The sequence below is a fragment of the Haliotis rufescens genome, unplaced genomic scaffold, assembly GCF_023055435.1.
Source record: "Haliotis rufescens isolate VD_foot unplaced genomic scaffold, xgHalRufe1.0.p SCAF_109, whole genome shotgun sequence".
In the NCBI taxonomy this organism is placed as follows: Eukaryota; Metazoa; Mollusca; class Gastropoda; order Lepetellida; family Haliotidae; genus Haliotis; species Haliotis rufescens.
In genome coordinates, this window is record NW_025963790.1 from 804,361 (window position 1) to 826,749 (window position 22,389).

At 37.5% G+C, this 22,389-nt stretch overlaps 1 protein-coding gene across 3 annotated transcripts; it reads right to left on the bottom strand.

Moving 5' to 3' along the window:
* Positions 1–1,217: 1,217 nt before the first annotated feature.
* LOC124120804 (neurogenic locus notch homolog protein 1-like) lies at positions 1,218–17,797 on the bottom strand. Of its 3 annotated transcripts, XM_048392077.1 has the most exons (12): positions 17,641–17,797; positions 17,073–17,216; positions 11,813–11,929; positions 11,392–11,514; positions 10,476–10,592; positions 10,056–10,178; positions 8,573–8,689; positions 8,156–8,278; positions 6,691–6,807; positions 6,274–6,396; positions 2,830–2,952; positions 1,218–1,900 (listed from the first exon to the last, which is right to left on the bottom strand). In XM_048392077.1, the coding sequence occupies exons 1-12, from the start codon at positions 17,729–17,731 to the stop codon at positions 1,821–1,823; spliced, it is 1,398 nt and encodes a 465-aa protein (XP_048248034.1). In that variant the 5' UTR covers positions 17,732–17,797; the 3' UTR covers positions 1,218–1,820. The 3 variants fall into 3 exon arrangements, with proteins under 3 accessions (XP_048248034.1, XP_048248036.1, XP_048248037.1); XM_048392079.1 differs by lacking the exons at positions 8,573–8,689; positions 10,056–10,178; XM_048392080.1 differs by lacking the exons at positions 6,274–6,396; positions 6,691–6,807.
* Positions 17,798–22,389: the final 4,592 nt, after the last annotated feature.

A 22,389-nucleotide genomic window follows, 5' to 3' on the forward strand; every position in this document is an offset into this window, starting at 1 on the left:
CGACTCAATTAACTCAGGGCTTACGGATAATGTGCATACAGAAGGTCCTAAATAGGAGAAAACTTTATCCTGCATATTTTGTGACTAAAATAAGCGAGGCCTTTCCTGCAGAAAAACAAACTTTCCTCCTAGCTAAATCATCTTTTTCGCTTGGAAATTGCAAGAAATGATACTTGGTACTTTTGTTTGATGTACTAGTACACCCCAACGCAACACAATTCCCTATTTTGCGTCTTCAATACCCCGAGATACCCAGGAAGATTCCGGGGTAGAACAGGTCTTCAGCAACCCATGCTTGCAGTAAAAGGTGACTATGCTTGTCGTATAAGGCGACTAACGGGATCGGGTGGTCAGGCTCGCTGACTTGGTTGATGCATGTCATCGATCCCAATTGCGTGGATTGATGCTCATGATGTCAATCACTGGATTGTCTGGTCCAGACTCGATTATTTACAGACCGCCGTCATATAGCTGGAATATTGCTGAGTGCGGCGTTAAACAACAAACCAACCAACCAACCAATACCCCGAGAATGACGGAAAAACACTGTATTGGCATGTTAATAAATGCACAGTAGACAAAATCAAATGGTCATGACGTCACAGCCTCGGCCTCTGGCTGGGATTTCAATATGCACACGCACTGGTTGAGGGTATCAGGGTAGTTGTTTGTTGCTTTTTAGACAACAATAGAATCACGGATGGCTTCTTTTGGGTGTAAATGTGTACTTTGTAACATTTTTTAACATGTTTTACAAAGTGTTTTTTTCAATAGTTCAACCAAAACGTCGCGTTCAAGATTGTGTGTGTGGCTACTTATACTAGTACTTTTACTAGTAAGTATAGTACTAGCACTCTGAGATACCATGGCAGGGTTTAACATGAATCCCACTCAGACACCGAAAACTGACTCCGAGCTGACCAGTCCTTGTTTTAGCCTCTGATGTTGAGCGCTAGGCAGGGTAACAGCAAGTACCATGTTTTAACGTCTTTAGGTATGCTGCGACCGGGGATCGAACCCACGATGTTCCGCCCTCCGGAGAGACGCTCTTCCACCACACTACGCATGCGGTGCTTTATATTTAGTTATAACTTTGATGCATTGATAAGGTGTTCTTGTCACTTTAATATAAAATCATCACATTGTCGTTACCTTCTGGCACATATATCCTCACCTTGTAAAACTATCCATCAAATAAACAACAATTACGCGTGAAACTGAATGCATGTATTTTATTATATTATAAACTATTAATCCGATTATACATCATAAAAGGTCCTTTGGGTGGGTAGGTAACAATCGCTCACTGTCACTACAGTTAAGAAGTAGATAACATTCACTCTGTGTCGGTGGTCACTGGGGGAGACAGTTCCACGTCATCAGTAATATGTTATCAATGGCCTAAAAGTAACCAGGGACGAATTTTGTCTTCTTATCAATAGTGAGGGAATTACATTGGCATGAAACAGACGAATATAAAAATCACTGAAATGCAGGTCCGAATAACACACGTGGACATGTTCCTTTCTAGGAATTATGCTGGGGTTTATTTTTTTCAAATTTTGGAGTATTTGTTCCACTATTCACACTGTTAAATTTCTAATCAGGATGAAACATTTCACACATGTCACCAATAAAACGACCATCTATTGTTGAAATTATTGAATGATGTTACTGGAACTTGATTTAGTGCGTTTAGTGTAAGCACAATTAATCAATCACAACATTAAACGAAATGAAGTATCCAAGTCTATGAAGTCTTGTAGGAAAATTAAACACATCTACTACACTGTATTAGTCGTGTTCCGGTCTGGTTGTATTCAGTTGAGGCACAGCTTTGCGAGGACAGCAACAACTATGAGCAGAAGGAAGTGCACCGATACCGTAGCAGCACCAGAAGCTGAAATACAGGACATTCATGTCAGTGTTATGCCTATTTCCTTAACAATATGTCAGTGACACAGAGCCACAATAACTGAAAAAGATGAAACGATCATAATATATTATTGATATGTTTTGTTTGCAATTGTTTGTTGTTTAACACCGCACTTCATAATAATGTGCCAGCAAATTGATATGAAGTAGGAGTAGTTTGTCAAAATAACTTCTTCCTAGGGCAAATCGAATTTGAGGGACAACAATGAACTGAATTTCACATCCTAGTAATATCTAAATGGGTGTGTTAAGTCTCTCTGGCTAAATGTTCTCCAAATTCTCATCTGAGGCACCTTAGTTATATGCATCAACCAAGCAAAGGAAGCCATAAAACGGGTAGGTGAGGTGAGGTGAAATGGGGTTTAACGTCGCGTCCAAGATTATTGCACTTATATAGCGACGTGCATAAAACGGGTAACTAAGAGCACACATTATTTATAATACACCTTCTTGTCACAGTTATAAATAGCTTTTTCATTATCTTAGATTTGTCATACAGAGGCGTTAGATGATGGTGGAGATTTCTGCCAAAATCAGGAGATAATATACCATGAGACATGTCTTACATATGTGACAACCTTGTCAGTAAGTAGTAGATAATTTATATTATAACATTTTAATTTATACAACATGCCTTCTTTACGTCTATGTTTCAATTTCTCAGGCAAATATCAAAACTTTAGTGTAGGATGCCTGACCTTGATACCACTCAAATATTTTCCTTTGCAGTGATATGATTATCAACAAAAATGATGTGTCTTCAGATTAGAAGATGGAATGGCGTCAAATGAGGATGCATTCGACATACGCCAATGATGGTTAAGCCATCGAAGGTTCAACATTGCTCATGGCTACAGTAATTTTGTAATGAATGCATTTGCAAGATGCAGTTACGTTCGCATTCCACTCCGTCCCCAACATGGCCAGCCTTGCATGTACAGGTGAAAGAGCCATCCGTGTTTGTGCAGTCAGAGTTTTCATGGCAGTTATCTGTACCATCAGTGCATTCGTCGATATCTACAAAAATAGAAACAATTTAACGTGTATAGGATATTTGAAGTGGAAATGCGAAAAAACAAACGTTCAATAGCACTTGCATTTACCCCCGTCCCAAACATAGCAAGCCTTGCATTGAAATGCACTAGAAAACAGTTTGTAAAATTTACTAACTTAGTGAAATTCATTGTCCACTCAGAAACTAACAATTAAGAAGACTTTACTAATCAGTTAGTACCTATTTAACTAGGTGGGACCGCCGCCGTCGTAGGGCGTGCGCCCAGAGAGCAAAACGTCAGGGATTCGATCCCTGGTCGCGTCAATCCAATCGATTCGAACCTAGCTACAACCTTTCGATTTGTAGTCCCACCCCACCCCCGCTACCACCTGTGCTATGGCGACCTAGTCACATTTAGCGGGTTTATTTGTACGTATTCATGACAATGTTGTACCAAGTTCGTTGTAAGTCCTGGTGGTATATGCGTTATGCAAGTACCTGTGAATCTGATTTATCGGGATGTTGCGTTTAGGTGGTGATTTGGCTGTGAGACGATATCTCATTTCATGTGTGTAGACCCTAAACGTGTTTAGACAGAACACACAAAATGTGTATACCGTAGTTACAAAATTATTTTTTTTTCTCAGTGTATTAAAAATCTAAATAACGACACTCTGCAGGTTTATAGATATGAAAACGATATTTAAGGCTATCATCCCATTGTTCCATCTAATTCACAGTTTGTGCTATTTTCATAAAACTCTTCCAACTCTAAAACAAGGGTTTCAAAATGCAGCAGTGAAGCAAATCAGGTGAGTACGAGTGGCTTATCAGATCAATTTTAGGTTTTATCACAATATCCTAACCTGATATATACGTAATGAGGGCGAATTTGACCCCACGATCACAGGTTTCTGGCATCAATATATTCTAAAAATCTTTTCAGCTTCCAAAATGTTTACACTTAATGTGTCATACACATAACCAAAGAGCAAGGGGTCGTGTCCATAAGATGTTGTGGCATTAATACACTGTAATAATGTGTTTATGTATAAAAAGCTGCTAGAAATACTAGCTACGAAGGTGCTTCGGATATAAGTTTAAATTAAAAGCAACTCAACACATTTATGATCTACAACACATGCCTGCATCACAACACGAAAATCACAATATATTTTGAACATAAACATGTTGTTAAAAAGTGTGGAATATGGATGATGTGGAATATGTATTCCTTAAACTCCCTTCGCGTGTCTGTACGAGATACGTACGTTTACAGTAGATGTGCAATTGATGTCTCAATGATAATTATATCAAACTCACGAAGAGTATTGAAGAAATACGTTTTAGGATAATGCAATTTATCATTAGTCAGAAGAGAAATGCCGATCGCTGTGGAATACCATATCATTCCATTTTTTTGATAATATCTCCCACTCCAACACATTTAGGCATTAAATAGTTAAATTATCTGAATATTGTTTCACTAATACATACAGAAGTATGCAAGAGCCAAGCAACGATTGTAGAAATGTTCTTGACATGGACCCTTGGTATTTTCCAATTGTGACCATGCCTCAGCAACATAAATCAAGTAAATTGTTCGGAGTGTAATTTTTTTGAATTCATAACGTTTGTACTCAAAACACTTCTGAACATGTTCAGAATAACAAAAAAAATATCGAGGCATCAAAACGCGTATAAAGTATCGTCAAAGTCGGGTTAAACACTTTTAAGAGTGTAGATACCAATTAGCTAACTTCTGCGGGTGATGTTGGAGGGTGGGGTGGTGGTTGGGGAGGAGGTGGTGGTGTTGTCCAGAGGAGGAAGTGCCCACTTCTAATATTTATACTCAATAGATGAATATGACTGGCTGATATAATGATAAGACTCCTCTCTTATAAGAATAAGTTATACTCTCAGTCTTTTATTAATAAACGTTACACTATCAGGACCCTTGCGTCAATGGCTGGAGCGTGCAAATACTGTTATGAGTTAAGTCATACTGTTAACTTTCGACTTTTGGTTTCAGAACTTTATTTGTTGAAACGCACACTCAATACATGCCGTTTCTTAATATCCTCAACTGTACACAGCTATATTTGTAAATAAATCGGGAAAGAATGGCATGTTGGTAATCGTGTTCTGGAATAGAATGAAATAACACTTGTGATATTCTTATGGGACGGTTATGGTTCTTATGGTATGGTTACAGGTTCCGCATTCAATGATAAGGACATTCTTCTTTCAACTATATCTTAAAACTTAAATTAGTAGGAAACATTGTCAGCTGACTATAAATCGTGCTCTGGGGGCAACACATGTACAGCATATCATGGTCTATAACACCACTTATCACACATCTTCACACAACACTTTGGTATCTGATATATGTGTGCCGAGTCGAATGATGTGCTCTCGATATCAATACACTTCTGTTTGGCACGAACGATTCCTCGACGAAGCACTCTGACACATGCTTTTCAAATACACGAATAAAGGAAAAAAACAAAAAATTGCTTTAAACATTGGCCCTTGTTCTAACGCTACAATCACACACGAATATTTGTCAAGCCCTTAAAACAATTTAGATAGTATGTGCTGATGTTCATCAACCTGACTGCACTGAAATCATTTCAAAATTCGGAACATGTTTATATTCAGAGATCCCGTAATTGCCGACTACCATGCTACACATTTGGTTAAATGTGCAGCAACCTCATTTAACCCAGTACGTTCGAACCAGACCATCATGTTTCAAAACGAGAGTATTCTCACTTTTTAACCAACACGCCTTGAAAGTAGAATAATGGCAATGTTTTTATTTTGTAACATTTGTGATATGTTTTCCCAAAATACTCAATTCAATCCTCAAGACGTTCTATGACAGTTGAAAATACTTTGCTCTACATTATTATTTTGACACAGTTTAAACTTTCTTGGCCTTTAATAAATGTATTGATGCTTTTCACTTTAGCTTATGTTGTTATTTATTTAGCATCTCTTCCAATTCGCAAAAGCAGATCATAACAGCATTAAAAGTATTAGCAATTAATGTGTAGTAAATAAAACTAAAGGGACATAAACGTTGTATTTAATATGAAACAATCCTGTCTGAAAGAGGTTACAGCATCACTGTCGCAGTGTTATGTACAATGTGAACGAATTGAACTTCAAAGTACAAAGCCAAAAGAATTCAATCTGAATTATATTCAGAAAACAGTACCACCTACATAATTGTATAAATGCCCAATCATATATTCAATTAACGATGACTTTTGGGTCAGATGGAATACACTATGGACATACGGGAATGATCCTATTAACAAATTGCATGTACCTACCATCTGCACAAAGAGAACCACTGTATCCGTTTTTGCAAGAGCATGTACCATCCGTCTCACCCGGTGGAATGTCACAAATACCATCATTTAAGCACTCGTTGCCATTTACTGTACAGTCGGTACCTAAAACAAAACAGAAAAATGATACACATCAACATGTTATTTTTTACTTTCTTTCCATTAGAACGTATGTATAGTAACGCATAATATCATTATTGTCTGTTAGTGATTCAACATGGGTATCGTTAGCGTGTGCTTTCTGCTCAAGATTAACCTTGTAACCGGAACGTGGTATTGTATATTAGAAATTCCACGAGAAAGAAGTGTTTTCAATTAAGTATTTAAATTTGAAGTAAAAACGTTTGTTTTGCATTAACAAAAATTGTGGGTCTAACATGGAAAAGAGATACCACTCACATTTCACTCCGTCCCCATCATAGCCATCCTTGCATTTACAGGTGAAGGAGCCATCCGTGTTTGTGCAGTCGGCCTTAGCATGGCAGTTATGTGTACCATCAGTGCATTCGTCGATATCTACCAGAGTGAAAACAATTGTACATGTATTGGATGCATGTAGTAAAATGTAATAAAAAGATGAAAATCTCACAAAAATGAACATTTAAACTAAAAGTCATACAACATCCGATATTGGCATGACAGTTGTCCGAATTGACGTTTGATAGTAAAAAAACAAGCCTTCAACGTAATGGACAAAGGACACACAAATCTAAAATCGCTCAAGTTCAATGACAAGTCACGTGAATAGCGTGTATGACCACCCCCTGTTAGAAGATACGCAAAACTCTCCAGGGCACAGAAAAAGGTTAGAGGTCTGATGACATCTCGCAGGATACGTCGCCATTCTTCTTGTATTGGCTGGATCAGTTCTTGTGGGTGGCTGGTGAATGTGGTTTTTGTTGAACACGACGATCCATGACATCTCGGAGGTGTTCTATGGGGGGCATGTATGGGCAGCGCGCAGGCCAAGAGTATTCTGACTGAATGGGGTCTGGCGTTGTCATGTTGATAAAAACAGCACATGCTAGCCGTTCAAAAAATGGTAGGTCCTTCCCAGAAATCCTTGGTTTCGGCTTAAAAAGCGGCATGTGGTTTTTAAAACCGAACCGTGGACGTGTAGCATTTTCTGCATAGAACAGTGTTGTGTTTAGACGATTTGTTTTGCTTAGACTTAGTTTGAATTTAGGTTGTGAATTCTTTCCAAGTTCATTTTTAAATTGGTGAAGTTTTATGGCAGTCAGTTTACATACACGCCTGTCCTATCATTGCCAATCGTATTTGAATGATTAGCCATCGGGTATGTACTTTGTAATTATTCCCTAGTATGTATTGTCGTTAAGCGTAATGCTAGAATTATTTGTGATATGTTTTCCCAAAATACTCAATTCAATCAACTAAGACGTTCTATGACAGTTGAAAATACTTTGCTCTACATTACTATTTTAACACAGTTTAAACTTTCTTGGCCTTTAATAAATGTATTGATGCTTTTCACTTTAGCTTATATTGTTATTTATTTAGCATCTCTTCCGATTCGCAAAAGCAGATCATTACAGCATTAAAAGTATTGATTTATGTGTAGTAAATAAAATAAAGGGGACATAGACGTTGCAATTATTATGAAACAATCCGGGCTGTAAATGGTTACAGCATCACAGTCGCAGTGTTATGTACAATGTGAACGAATTGAACTTCAAAGTACAAAGCCAAAAGAATTCAATCTGAATTATATTCAGAAAACAGTACCACCTACATAATTGTATAAATGCCCAATCATATATTCAATTAACGATGACTTTTGGGTCAGATGGAATACACTATGGACATACGGGAATGATCCTATTAACAAATTGCATGTACCTACCATCTGCACAAAGAGGACCACTGTATCCGTTTTTGCAAGAGCATGTACCATCCGTCTCACCCGGTGGAATGTCACACGTACCATCATTTAAGCACTCGTTGCCATTTACTGTACAGTCGGTACCTAAAACAAAACAGAAAAATGATACACATCAACATGTTATTTTTTACTTTCTTTCCATTAGAACGTATGTATAGTAACGCATAATATCATTATTGTCTGTTAGTGATTCAACATGGGTATCGTTAGCGTGTGCTTTCTGCTCAAGATTAACCTTGTAACCGGAACGTGGTATTGTATATTAGAAATTCCACGAGAAAGAAGTGTTTTCAATTAAGTATTTAAATTTGAAGTAAAAACGTTTGTTTTGCATTAACAAAAATTGTGGGTCTAACATGGAAAAGAGATACCACTCACATTTCACTCCGTCCCCATCATAGCCATCCTTGCATTTACAGGTGAAGGAGCCATCCGTGTTTGTGCAGTCGGCCTTAGCATGGCAGTTATGTGTACCATCAGTGCATTCGTCGATATCTACCAGAGTGAAAACATTTGTACATGTATTGGATGCATGTAGTAAAATGTATTAAAAAGATGAAAATCTCAACAAAATGAACATTTAAACTAAAAGTCATACAACATCCGATATTGGCATGACAGTTGTCCGAATTGACGTTTGATAGTAAAAAAACAAGCCTTCAACGTAATGGACAAAGGACACACAAATCTAAAATCGCTCAAGTTCAATGACACGTCACGTTAATAGCGTGTATGACCACCCCCTGCTACAAGATGTGCAAAACTCTCCAGGGCACAGTAAAAGGTTAGAGGTCTGATGACATCACGCAGGATACGTCGCCATTCTTCTTGTATTGGCTGGATCATTCTTGTGGGTTGGCTGGTGGATGTGGATTTTGTTGATCACGAAGATCCATGACATCTCGGAGGTGTTCTATGGGGGGCATATATGGGCAGGGCGCAGGCGAAGACGATTCTGACTGAATGGGGTCTGGCGTTGTCATGTTGATAAGAACATCCCTGCTAGCTGTTGAAAAAATGGAAGGTCCTTCCCAGAAATCCTCGGTTTTGGCTTAAAAAGCGGCACGTGTTTTTACTCCTTCGTATTTTCTAAAAACCGAACCGTGGACGTGTAGCATTTTCTGCATAGAACTGTGTTGTGTTTTGACGATTTGTTTTGCTTAGATTAAGTTTGAATTTAGGTTGTGAATTCTTTCCAAGTTGATTTCTAAATTGGTGAAGTTTTTTTGGCAGTCAGTTTACATACACGGCTGTCCTATCGTTGCCAATCGTATTTGAATGATTAGCCATCGGGTATGTACTTTATATTCATTCCCTAATATGTATTGTGGTTAAGCATAATGTTAGTAACATTTGTGATATGTTTTCCCAAAATACTCAAATCAATCAACTAAGACGTTACATGACAGTTGAAAATACTTTGCTCTACATTACTATTTTGACACAGTTTAAACTTTCTTGGCCTTTAATACATGTATTGATGCTTTTCACTTTAGCTTATATTGTTATTTATTTAGCATCTCTTCCGATTCGCAAAAGCAGATCATTACAGCATTAAAAGTATTGATTAATGTGTAGTAAATGTAACAAAGGGGACATAGACGTTGCATTTAATATGAAACAATCCTGTCTGAAAGAGGTTACAGCATCACAGTCGCAGTGTTATGTACAATGTGAAAGAATTGAACTTCAAAGTACAGAGCCAAAAGAATTCAGTCTGAATTATATTCAGAAAACAGTACCACCTACATAATTGTATAAATGCCCAATCATATATTCAATTAACGATGACTTCTTTGGTCAGATGGAATACACTATGGACATACGGGAATGAACCTATTAACAAATTGCATGTACCTACCATCTGCACAAATAGGACCACTGTATCCGTTTTTGCAAGAGCATGTACCAGCTGCCTCACCCGATGGAATGTCACAAGTACCATCATTTAAGCACTCGTTGCCATTTTCTGTACAGTCAGTACCTAAAACAAAACAGAAAAATGATACACATTAACATAATGTTATTTTATACTTTCTTTCCGTTAGAACTTATCTAAAGTAACACATATTATCATTATTGTCTGTTAGTGATTCAACATGGGTATCGTTAGCGTGTGCTTTCTGCTCAAGATTAACCTTATAACCGGCACGTGGTATTGTATATTAGAAATTCCACGAGAAAGAAGTGTTTTCAATTAAGTATTTAAATTTGAAGTAACAACGTTTGTTTTGCATTAACAAAAATTGTGGGTCTGACATGGAGAAGAGATACCACTCACATTTCACTCCGTCCCCATCATAGCCATCCTTGCATTTACAGGTGAAGGAGCCATCCGTGTTTGTGCAGTCGGCGTTAGCATGGCAGTTATGTGTACCATCAGTGCATTCGTCGATATCTACCAGAGTGAAAACAATTGTACATGTATTGGATGCATGTAGTAAAATGTATTAAAAAGATCAAAATCTCACAAAAATTAACATTTAAACTAAAAGTCATACAACATCCGATATTGGCATGGCAGTTGTCCGAATTGACGTTTGATAGTAAAAAAACAAGCCTTCAACGTAATGGACAAAGGACACAGAAATCTAAAATCGCTCAAGTTCAACGACACGTCACATTATGAGCGTGTATGACCACCCCCTGCTACAAGATACGCAAAAACGCGTAATGTTAGTAACATTTGTGATATGTTTTCCCAAAATACTCAATTCAATCAACAAAGACGTTCTATGCCAGCTGAAAATACTTTGCTCTACAATTACTATTTGGACACAGTTTAAACTTTCTTGGCCTTTTATAAATGTATTGATGCTTTTCACTTCAGCTTATATTGTTATTTATTTAGTATCTCTTCCGATTCGCAAATGCAGATTATAACAGCATTAAAAGTATTAGCGATTAATGTGTAGTAAATAAAACTAAAGGGACATAAACGCTGCGTTTAATATGAAACAATCCTGTCTGAAAGAGGTTACAGCATCACTGTCGCAGTGTTCTGTACAATGTGAAAGAATTGAACTTCAAAGTACAAAGCCAAAAGAAATCAATCTGATTGATATTACGAAAACAGTACAACCTACATAATTGTATAAATGTCCAATCATATATTCAATTAACGATGACCTTTGGGTCAGATGGAATACACTATGGACATATGGGAATGAGCCTATTAACAAATTGCATGTACCTACCGTCTTCACAAATACGGCCACTGTATCCGGTTTTGCATAAGCATGTACCAGCCGTCTCACCCGATGGAATGTCACAAGTACCATCATTTAAGCACTCGTTGCCATTTTCTGTACAGTCGGTACCTAAAACAATACAGGAAAATGATACACATTTGCATAAAGTTATTTTGTACTTTCTTTCCATTAGAACTTATGCAAAGGAACACATATTATCATTATTCTCTGTAAGTGATCCAACATGGGTATCGTTAGCGTGTGCTTTCTGCTCAAGATTAACCTTATAACCGGCACGTGGTATTGTACATTAGAAAATCCACGAGAAAGAAGTTCTCTCAATTAAATATTTAAATTTGATGTAAAAACGTTTGTTTTGCATTAACCAAAATCGTTGGTCTACACATGGAGAAGAGATACCACTCGCATTTCACTCCGTCCCCAGCATGGCCATCCTTGCATTTACAGGTGAAGGAGCCATCCGTGTTTGTGCAGTCGGCGTTAGCATGGCAGTTATGTGTACCATCAGTGCATTCATCGATATCTACCAGAGTGAAAACAATTGTACGTGTATTAGATGTTTGTAGAAAAATGTATTTAAAAGAACAAATTTTCAACGAAATCAACATTTAAACTAAAAGACATATACTCTCTCCAAAAAAAACGCATAACGAAAATGGTAATTTGATGCAGCAATGTATTGGTACAGCGTGGGTTTTTCAAAAATATTTGTTTTGTTTATGATTTCTCTGGTGTTTTTGTCTTAAAACGTCATATCCAAACGCATCCCCCATGAAAAACCCGTATGTTAAAGCATAATTTTCGATAGACGCATTTAATGTCACAGAACACGTATTGCACGGGCAATGCGCGGGAAACTCGGGGATCACAGCGTGTCGTGGATGGGTATAAAAGATCGATATCCGTCTTTTTTCATTCACTTTATTTGGAAGTTTGTGAAGACTAGCACATGCACTACAGGCAGAGTGGGCTACATTGCAGCAACATCAGATTCAGAGACTAATTCGTTCTATGCCGAGACGATGTCGCGCAGTTCTGAACGCCAATGATGGTCATACGAGGTACTGACTTCAGCGCCATCAAAAGTCGATGTGTGATTCATAAACTGACTTTTTCCGATGTCTTATTAAACAGCGATACCTTGACATTTCCTGTGTAACATTTCTTTGAATTCCATTTGCTATTAACTTGTCCACAGTGTATCAAAATAAAAAGAAATCTGTAGTTAAAATTCTTATATGCGTTTCGTTTTTGAGAGAGTATACAACATCCGATATTGGCATGACAGTTGTCCGAATTGACGTTGGATAGTTAAAAACAAGTTTTCACGGTAATGGACAAAGGGCACACAAATCTAAAATCGCTCAAGTTCAATGACACGTCACATTAATGCGTGTATGACCACCCCCTGCTACAAGATACGCAAAAACTCTCCGGAGCACAGAAAAAGGTCAGTCGTCTGATGACGTCACGTGGGATACGTCGCCATTCTTCTGGTATTGGCTGGATCAGTTCTTGTTGGTTGGCTGGTGGATGTGGTTTTTTTCGAACACGACGATCCATGACATCTCGGAGGTGTTCTATGTGGGGCATGTCTGGGGAGCGTGCAGGCCACGTCTAAACGTTAACGTTGTTGTGCTGCAAGAATGTTCTGTACGATTCTGACTGAATGGGGTCCGGTTGATAAAGGACACCACGTCTTAGCTGTTGGACAGTCCAATCGGAGTGTGTGGGGGGGGGGGGGGGGGACATGCAAGGCTACCATCACTTATACAATACACTATACTATACACCTGAAGAAATGTTAAGTAGCCCGATAAATGTTTCGATGATTAATGATGAAATGTAATTACAGACACAATGATGTCGGATAAACGAACGCGATCTGTGGGAACAACCCTCTGACGACACGAAACAGCCACAATTGTCAGCTGAGATTAGATTCTAATCACGACATTATCGCACAAACACCAAAACAATGTTAACAATCTACAGTATTAGGAATCATTACTGTTATGAAAATCCAATATGAAGAATATATTAGATATACTTAATTTTCATTTTGCTTGTGTAGATGATGCCAGTGATAAACACTGACCCTCTATTCACCAATTACACACATTTGCATTGTCTATGTTTGAGCTATGGTAAGCTCATAGCCATAGATGTGCCATGTCGGCTATATTTGAAACTTCAATTGTATGTGCCAAGATGGCAATATGTGAACTTTGTGCAATAAATGGATTACAATGGATTCTGTTCAATATATTCTGGGTCATGAGAGAATATTTTGCATGAGTGAGACATTTTGATTGTAATCACTGATACTTGGTCTTGATTATTGTGTCTACTATGATGTTTGCTTAGTCTGCCAGAATTAAATTGTATTGTGATCTCTCGTTCTTATGTATGGATACTGTATAATGGCCCACTCTTTATATTATAGAATAACTTCTATTTCAGTTCGATTAATTCTGTAACAGCATTCACAAAGTCCGCCAGAAATGTTTTTTTCGTTTGTTCTAAAATCCCTTTTAGTACACAAAATGTTTTTGCTGAAGTTGTCAAACCTATAACCAAAGAGCAAAGTATTTTAAATGTTATCACATTAAAACACTGTTAAATTGTTTAAGTTATAAAACAGATACCAAACATATTAACTGTAAACGTATTCGGATAATGTTTAAGACAAAATGAAGAAAGCCTTTCCGTATTTTAACTCAACACGTTTATGGAAAACAACACATGCCTGCATCAATATCCCACAATTTCAACATGTTTTGAACATAAACAAAGTATGGAATATCGTTAATGTTGTCTTTCCTTAGTTACCTCTCCACACATTTGGACATTAAAAAGTTGATTATCTGAATATCAATAATTACATACAGCAGCATGCAAGCAAATGATTGTAGTTAAACTCACCTGGTTTAACTTGGAAGCCCTTGTTGTTTTCTCATTGTAGCCATGGTTTAGATCGTAAACATTGTTATTAGTGAGGACTAACGGGATCTGGTGGTCAGGCTTGCTGACTTGGTTGATGCATGTCATCGTATCCCAATTGCGTGGATCGATGCTCATGATGTCAATCATTGGATTGTTTGGTCCAGACTCAATTATTTACAGACCGCCGTCACATAGTTTGAATATTGCTGAGTTCGGCGATAAACATCAAACCAAACCAAAACTGTTACTAGGACACTGCTCAGGGCGCTGAAATACTGCCGATGTGACTTTAAATATTAACTCACTCACTCACTCACTGTTATGGGTTCAGTCAAACTGTTACTTTTCGGAACATTACTTTGAAATCCATTCTCAGTACATGATCATGACAACTCTCAGTATCTTCAGTCAACATTTCACGGACATTGAAAACTAATGATCGATTGAGGCTGGGATTATTTGAAAGATCATGGAAACATACTTTCTTTGAATAATGTCCTGAAAAACATGAACATAATTGTTCGTAACGCAAAGACATTTGATTGTATAACAAGGTTGCAAGCATAAAACCCACGCACATAAACGTGTGTGTGTGTGTGTGTGTGTGTGTGTGTGTGTGTGTGTGTGTGTGTGTGTATTCATAAACCTTTTCCGAACCATTAAAATACATGTTTTTTTATATCAATTTTCCATGTACATATTACCGAATATTTAGTAGCGTATGAAACATAGGATAAATCTGAACCCTGTCATTCACGATTTCAAGCATACGACAATCTGTGCCATGTATGCACAACATTTTCGACACTTATACACGCTAAAAAAGTTATGGAGACGATGACCATATATACACACCTATGTGGTATATGTTCATGGTCATTTGAATGCTCATATATTCAAGGCCTGCTTAATCAGTGCAAATGTCGCGGATAAATGATACGTACATTTCAAACATAGCTCATACGGATTATACGTTCATTTCCTGACATGCATAATTTTGGGAAAACTGTCCCTTCGTGTGGTGTGGGTACAGCCATGGATGTATGGTTGGGCTAATTCTGTTCTCATTCTATATCATGGAGCTTATAGCAGAAATGAACGCTTGCCGGTGCACAGGTATATTTATATGCCAATGACATTGCTAACTCTTCAGATTATGTTTGAAGATTACATCAACAAAATGACTCTCAGGAAACTGGATTAATGGGGAATGAAATTGCATTTAGTTGTTGTTTGTTTGTTTGTTGTTTAACGCCGCACTCAGAAATTTGAGGGTGGTGTGTAAATAATCAAGTCTGGACCAGACAATCCAGTGATTGATATCATGAGCCATCGACGCCATTGCGGATACGATTACAAGCATCAACTTGGAACATCAATTGTAAATACATTGGACTCCCATACAACAATGTAAGAAAGCCAAATACATCAGTGGCTGTACATTCACCGATATCATGCATAACCACAAATATATTTTAATGTAATGATAACTGTTTAACACTTCATTCACACGCTCACTCACTCACTTTAGAATCCACTCGCCTGTGACACATAATAGTCGACCTCGGAAAATGAATACAAACATTATGATATCAAACGAATGTAATAAACAAAAACATGTAATTCAATAAAACAAGAGAGGTTTTCGTAATCACGCTGTTTCAATAATGTTACGCATTATTATAATGATTATTATTTTTATTATTATTATTATTATCTGAAAATATAATTAGTAGGAAACATTGTCAGTGTACCCTGGTGGCAACACAACATGTCACAATCTATAACACACTAGAGTAACACCATCATCACATAACACTTTGATATCTGACATATGTGTGCCAACTCGAATAATGTGTTCTCCATATCTATACACTTCTATTTGGCACGATCAAAGTATTGATGAAGCACTGACACGTGCTTTTCAAATACACGAGCGGCACAAAAACTTGCTTTAAACATTGGCCCTGGTCCTCATGCTAAAATCGCAAACGGTTGTTTGACAAGCAGTTAAACAATTTAGTGCTTGATCGATAGTATCTGCTGATGTTTACCAACCTGATTACATTGAAATCATTACACAATTCGGAACATGTTTATATTCAGAGATCCCGTAATTACTCACTACCATGCTATACAACTGGAGAATGTGCAACAACCTCATTTAACACAGAACGTACGAAACAGACCATCATCTATCAAAATGAGAGTAGCCTAACCGTAAACCAACACGCATTGAAAGTAAAACTATGGCAATGTTTTCTTGTCAACTGATTATTTCAATTTGTGTGATCACGAGCTTTGAACGTTTACGAAACATTTTTTTGGAAGGGCAACGGTTATATTAACATACATGTTTCGGCGCACAAGCTTCAAGGAAAGCAAGAGGGAGGGAAACATTCAAATCATCAGGTAGTATGTTCTCATACACCATTATGCCATCAGTTGTGTCTTTTATAAACGTATAATTACACAAAGCTATATTTACACAATTACAACGCTTTTTCGCGTTAGATACCTATTTTATTCCACCGGGTACACGTTTACTATTTTCTTTGTACCAATATGTATCACTGACACAGAGAAATATAGATTCGGCATATCATATACACGTCGTTATCTTAAATCCCATGTATAAATTTCTAGCTAAAAGTCATAGATTTTGTTGAATAACTATATTGAAATTCCTAAATAGAATTAACTACTTGAAACATATTTACCATTTTCACAGGTGTCACCATCATACCCAGTATTGGTACAGTCACATATTTTGTTGGTTGTGTCGCATGTGCCTGAATGCTGGCAATCACCGTCAACCGAGCACGATCCAGAGACGCCGTTGAGAACTGCCCAGCATGTTAAAACTAAGAAAGGGCATAAAGTGTGAAATTTCATGTATTATTATTGTTTTATTATGTTTAACATTGTTGTTGATTTGTTATCTAAATATAAGTATAAATATATTCACAGTCGCGAATGCTTCATAGACGGCATGTAAAACTGTCCAGCGTGTTAACACTAAGAACAGAGACAATGTGTGACGTTTCCCTATTAATGTATTTGCATGTTCATAGGAAACTGTCACACTGTATACATTATTTTGTTATTTAAGTTTAAGAAAAAATATTTCCCAATTTACATTTCTACCAGTAGATAATTTTAGTCTTAAATGCACATTACTTAATGACTCTTTTAAGTAATTATTCTCCACATTACTTCCTTGTATTAAGCGTTAGAATAATCATTACACATTAAAAAAGAAAATGACTTTCATGACTGCCAACTTACCCAGGAAAGGTAAGCAGAGTTGAACTCTCAACAGCAACATGTTCTTCCCCTTTTCTGACCGCTCTGTAATGTCTACTGCGCCTTTGTCCATTTATACCATGATGTGGTCTTGGAGACCAACGTCATGCATGCTTATTGGCGACGGGTGAGTGTTAAGAATAAGAGGGGAGACAAAAGGAAAAAACTTAGACTTTATACTAAACTTGTTACAGCTTGCTATTTTCAGCATTCCGTATTGTGTAGGGCCTGGCGTGTAGATTTACTGTAACTTCTTATCTTAAAAAATTAGATCCGTTGTAACAAGAATGTTATATGTTGCACATAAGATACTTTCTGTCAACAAGGAGATCACAAGAAATAGTCCCAGAAAATGAGTAAGGAAACGCATTGATCAGATTACCTCTCTGTGTATTCAAATGTATAATGCATGGTGACTGCCCTGTACGTATAAGGCTTCAAGTTCAAGTTGAACTCATCTTTCTTTTACTTTCAAAAATATTTAACTTTTGTTTAAACTAAGTGTTGCCAACCCGGACATGATAACCAATGCACGGTATGATCCTTTACCCGCAAACAAGGGAAGAAATGGAACTATGAACCACACATGCCAAATCCGATACTGCTGCAGGAAAAGGCTTTCCTTGAAGAGTGGAAAAAGTGACAAAGCACGTGCGTGTGTCTGTGTGTGTGCGTGTGTGTGCGTGCGTGCGTGTGTGTTTGTGTGTGTGTGTGTGTGTGTGTGTGTGCGTGTCTGCTTGTACTAGATTTTAAAGTGCTAGCCTACTGAGATACCATGCCATAGTTTCTTTGAACGTCTTTTGGTATGACGCGGCCGCGGATCAAACCCCGGACCTTCAGTTCTCCAGGCCGTGAGACCACCGATATGCAAAGTCCGGTGATAGCATGTTTCAAATCTGAAGTACCAAACCGGACATAATTACAAAAACCTGCTTTGTCACTACATATTTACGTGATAGGAAATATTTCGAAATACTGCAAAGGTCCCACTCTTCGAATACATCATAACTTATGACTCGATAATAACGACTTCTTTCTTTGGTGACACGTGCTATATGTACTTGAATATGACAGTAAAATGCAAGTTGTCAGGGTGTGCTGGCATCAGCAATACAAGTTATTAAAATATCACTTCCTAATGGTGTTTATATTAACTTGGCAAGGGAAAAAATATACTAAGAAAGGAATAAAATTATGTCTCAATAATGATGTTTGAGTTTACGTTATAATTCCGCTTCAATAAATTAACAAATACGTCAACGTTATAGTCTACGTTGGATTTGGGTTATGTGGACTACTGGATGAATCTATGAATAGCAACGGTATAGTTGACAAATGTGATGATTTCTAAAAACTGATGTACAACACATTTCTCAGTACTCACATGATATCAGTTGCGATATCAATGTTCGGTTATCTGCCCTAATGCAGCGTTATTGCAGCATAACATAACATACAAAAAAGTGTCTGCTTTAGTGAGATTTGTTATACTTGTTTTCATTTTCTGTAATATAAACAAGGTTTTTTTTTGTTTGCTTATGTGTCTCCTTTGAAAACAAAACGATAACGCTATTCTCTAGTGAGTTGATAGTGATTCATAAACACATGCTTATGAAAAAGCCGAAATCGTACACTGGACCACATTTTGCTGATGGATGGGTTTAAAGACAAGGGAGCACAGTATCGACAAGAGCGTATAGTCCTTGATATTTCCTGAAAACGTGGCAGCTCATGATTCTACTATATTTGTCTGCTAAGACTTATCCTACTGCCACCAATCTGCAGATGACTTCTCTATTGTTGACAAATATACCTTCGTCCGTTTTTCAAATATGGACCAACATATCGTCAGCAGCCTAAAACCAGTTCTCCTAAAAACATACATCATTTCTATCATTATTTGGCTTGACACAAAAACCTGTATTCCAAGGCTCCATAAAACTCCGTACAAAGAAAGATGTATTACATGGTCCAGCAAACGTACAATCAAATCAATGTCCCAAAGATTAACCATAATCCCTGTGACAATCAAGGAAGTGCTTTCTTTATATTCACAGAAAGTATTTAAAACAAGCGGAATTTATATGATTCACAAATGTAATTCCTTTGCCCTGATTTACCCACCTCAACTAGCATTATAGGAGACCAATAGAACGACACCTGTTTTATCTACTGAACAACAAAAGTTCCTCTGACATTGAATAAGATTTAATACAAAGTTTTGGTTTTTACCAAATCTGAAACAATTTCGGTTTGCAACAGATAAAAGACTCCGGAAAGAATTCAAATGGTTTAATGTGCCATACTGACTTCAGAAAATGTGTGATTTCATAAAAAAAACCACGAACATGCGGAAATGCCAATTAACAAATCAATAGTGTGTGTGTCCACCTCTGGTTGCGATGCAAGCAACACATCTTCGTCTCATGGAATGGACCAAGCGTCGCACAAAGTCCTTTGGGATATCTGTCCATATCTGCTGGAGCATGTTTGGAAGTTCCTGGAGTAACTGTGGAACACGTGGTTGACGTCGAAGGCGCCGATCCATCTCATCCAACATGTGCTCGATTGGTGAGAGATCAGGGGAGCGAGCCGGCCGGGTGATGACATTTACGTTGTTTTGTTGAAGAGAATCCAGAACAATATGAGGCCGGGCATTGTCATGTTGAAAGGTAATGCCTGGACGACGCAAAAACGGTAGAGCAACAGGGCCGATGATCTCGTCGCGGTAGCGCTGTCCATTGAGATTTCCCGCTACCACTATCAAACGGGTTCTCTGTCTTGCTGTAATACCACCCCATACAATAACGCTGCCCCCCCCCCCCCCCCCCCCCCCCCGAACCGATCTTCTTCCATGACACAATGATTGACGTTACGTTCACCTCGACGTCGGTACACTCGAATCCGTCCATCGCTGTGGCTGAGGCGAAAACCGAGACTCGTCAGTGAATAGAACTTGTCCCCACTGCATGGCCGTCTAGCGTGGACGCTGTCTGCACCACTGTAGACGTGCTTGACGGTGGTTTCCTGTCAAAATGGGACGTCTTAATACACTAAAATATTGGTGTCACGGGAATTTTTGTTGTTGAGTATATATAACACAACTCTCTACAAGACTGTACGACAAAGGGATGTCTTCATCTTTTCAATAGTCAACTTTTCCCTTCACGTCGTTCCAGTAGCTCCAGTCTATTTCAGCTTGCATTCGCATGCGTTTGTGACGGTGCCTCCATTGTGGCAGGATATGTTCACCTTTTCATCACTATTGGTATCATCACAATTTGAAGGTGATTCATACACATGCTTAGGATACATGGTCGAAAACGTACAAAGGACTATAAGCAGAGATGTCTGGTGTCGAAAGGAATGTTTTGGTGGTTAATCTAGACTGTTATTCTCTTACATCGACAATTTATGGATTTTATGATTATGGAAATGTTTTTTCTCGCTTTTATTGAAATATATCTTAAGATCATCCTGGGGCTATAGAGAAGATATTCCATATATGATATTCCCGAGATGTTCAATGTCAACTGCACAGGGCATTTGTTACTCATAGGTCATAATTATTCGTTGGGTGATCACCTGGCTTTAAACAACTTTAATCAAATCACATAAACACAACATAAAAAGTAAAATAATATAAGCGAAAGGCACTTAATAGTATCTCAGTATTAATCAGCAAACATATCTTTTACAAACTTTAAAAATATAAATATGGTTTAAAACAACTTTCATTCGGTCTCCACTTTGAGCATAACGCAAATCAGCCTCCATGGTGCACATAAATAATGTCAATAAAACAATATTTAACCTTTGCCATTATTATAACAATAATGTATCATTTGAGACAAATAAAAATGAATAAAAGGAGCATATTTCCGTTCTTCAATTGAAAATTGTATTTATTGATAAATGTCTCCATATGTATATTCATATTATTTGCTTTGTGAAATAAACAATCAAAGTGTACTGGTATCTGTGCAATAGACCCTGCATCACGTCAATTACATTTTCAAAAACTATGCTTAAACATAGACACTGCGTACGTGACACAGAGCATTAGTTTGTGAAGACATAGCCTATGAAATCACGTGTCAAGCCAGTTTGATATTGGGGAGATGCACTTCAAATGACCTGTACCACAAAACCTTAGTCCAATAATTGAAATTTATAGCAGTAGAACAAACGTTGTAGGCCTTAGTTTGATAATACCACGGGATGAACCGTGTAACGTAGCAACCCCAAAGCGGTAATAAAACATTCCCCTTAGACATCTTTAGTGTCCCAATATCTGTCCAGTGTTCAATCATTTAAGTTTTTGCCTAGCTGTAAAGGCTCTTTGGTACGCTGGGTGTAGTTTGGTCGTTTTCATGAATACTTGTGTAGACATGGTATCGCCCAACAAATAAAACACTTTACGTTTTTATTTCTTTGTATCGTTCTGACATATGCCCTGACACTAAAGTAAAAAAACCTACCAATTATGATCATGATTTTAATCATTAAATAGCTGGGCTGGAGATGATCCAGAAATTTAAGAAGCATGTCAAGCACTATCAAACTATTTCGGATTCGTTGGTAGACTTAGAAAACCTAATCTAATATTTTTAAAAAAAGAATTTTATTCCAATGAACCAAAGTTCCCAATAAATTGAAACTTGGCACGTGTGGCATGTAGTATTTCAATGAGTGAATGAATTAACCTTGTAGACCTTTCAATCAAACTTG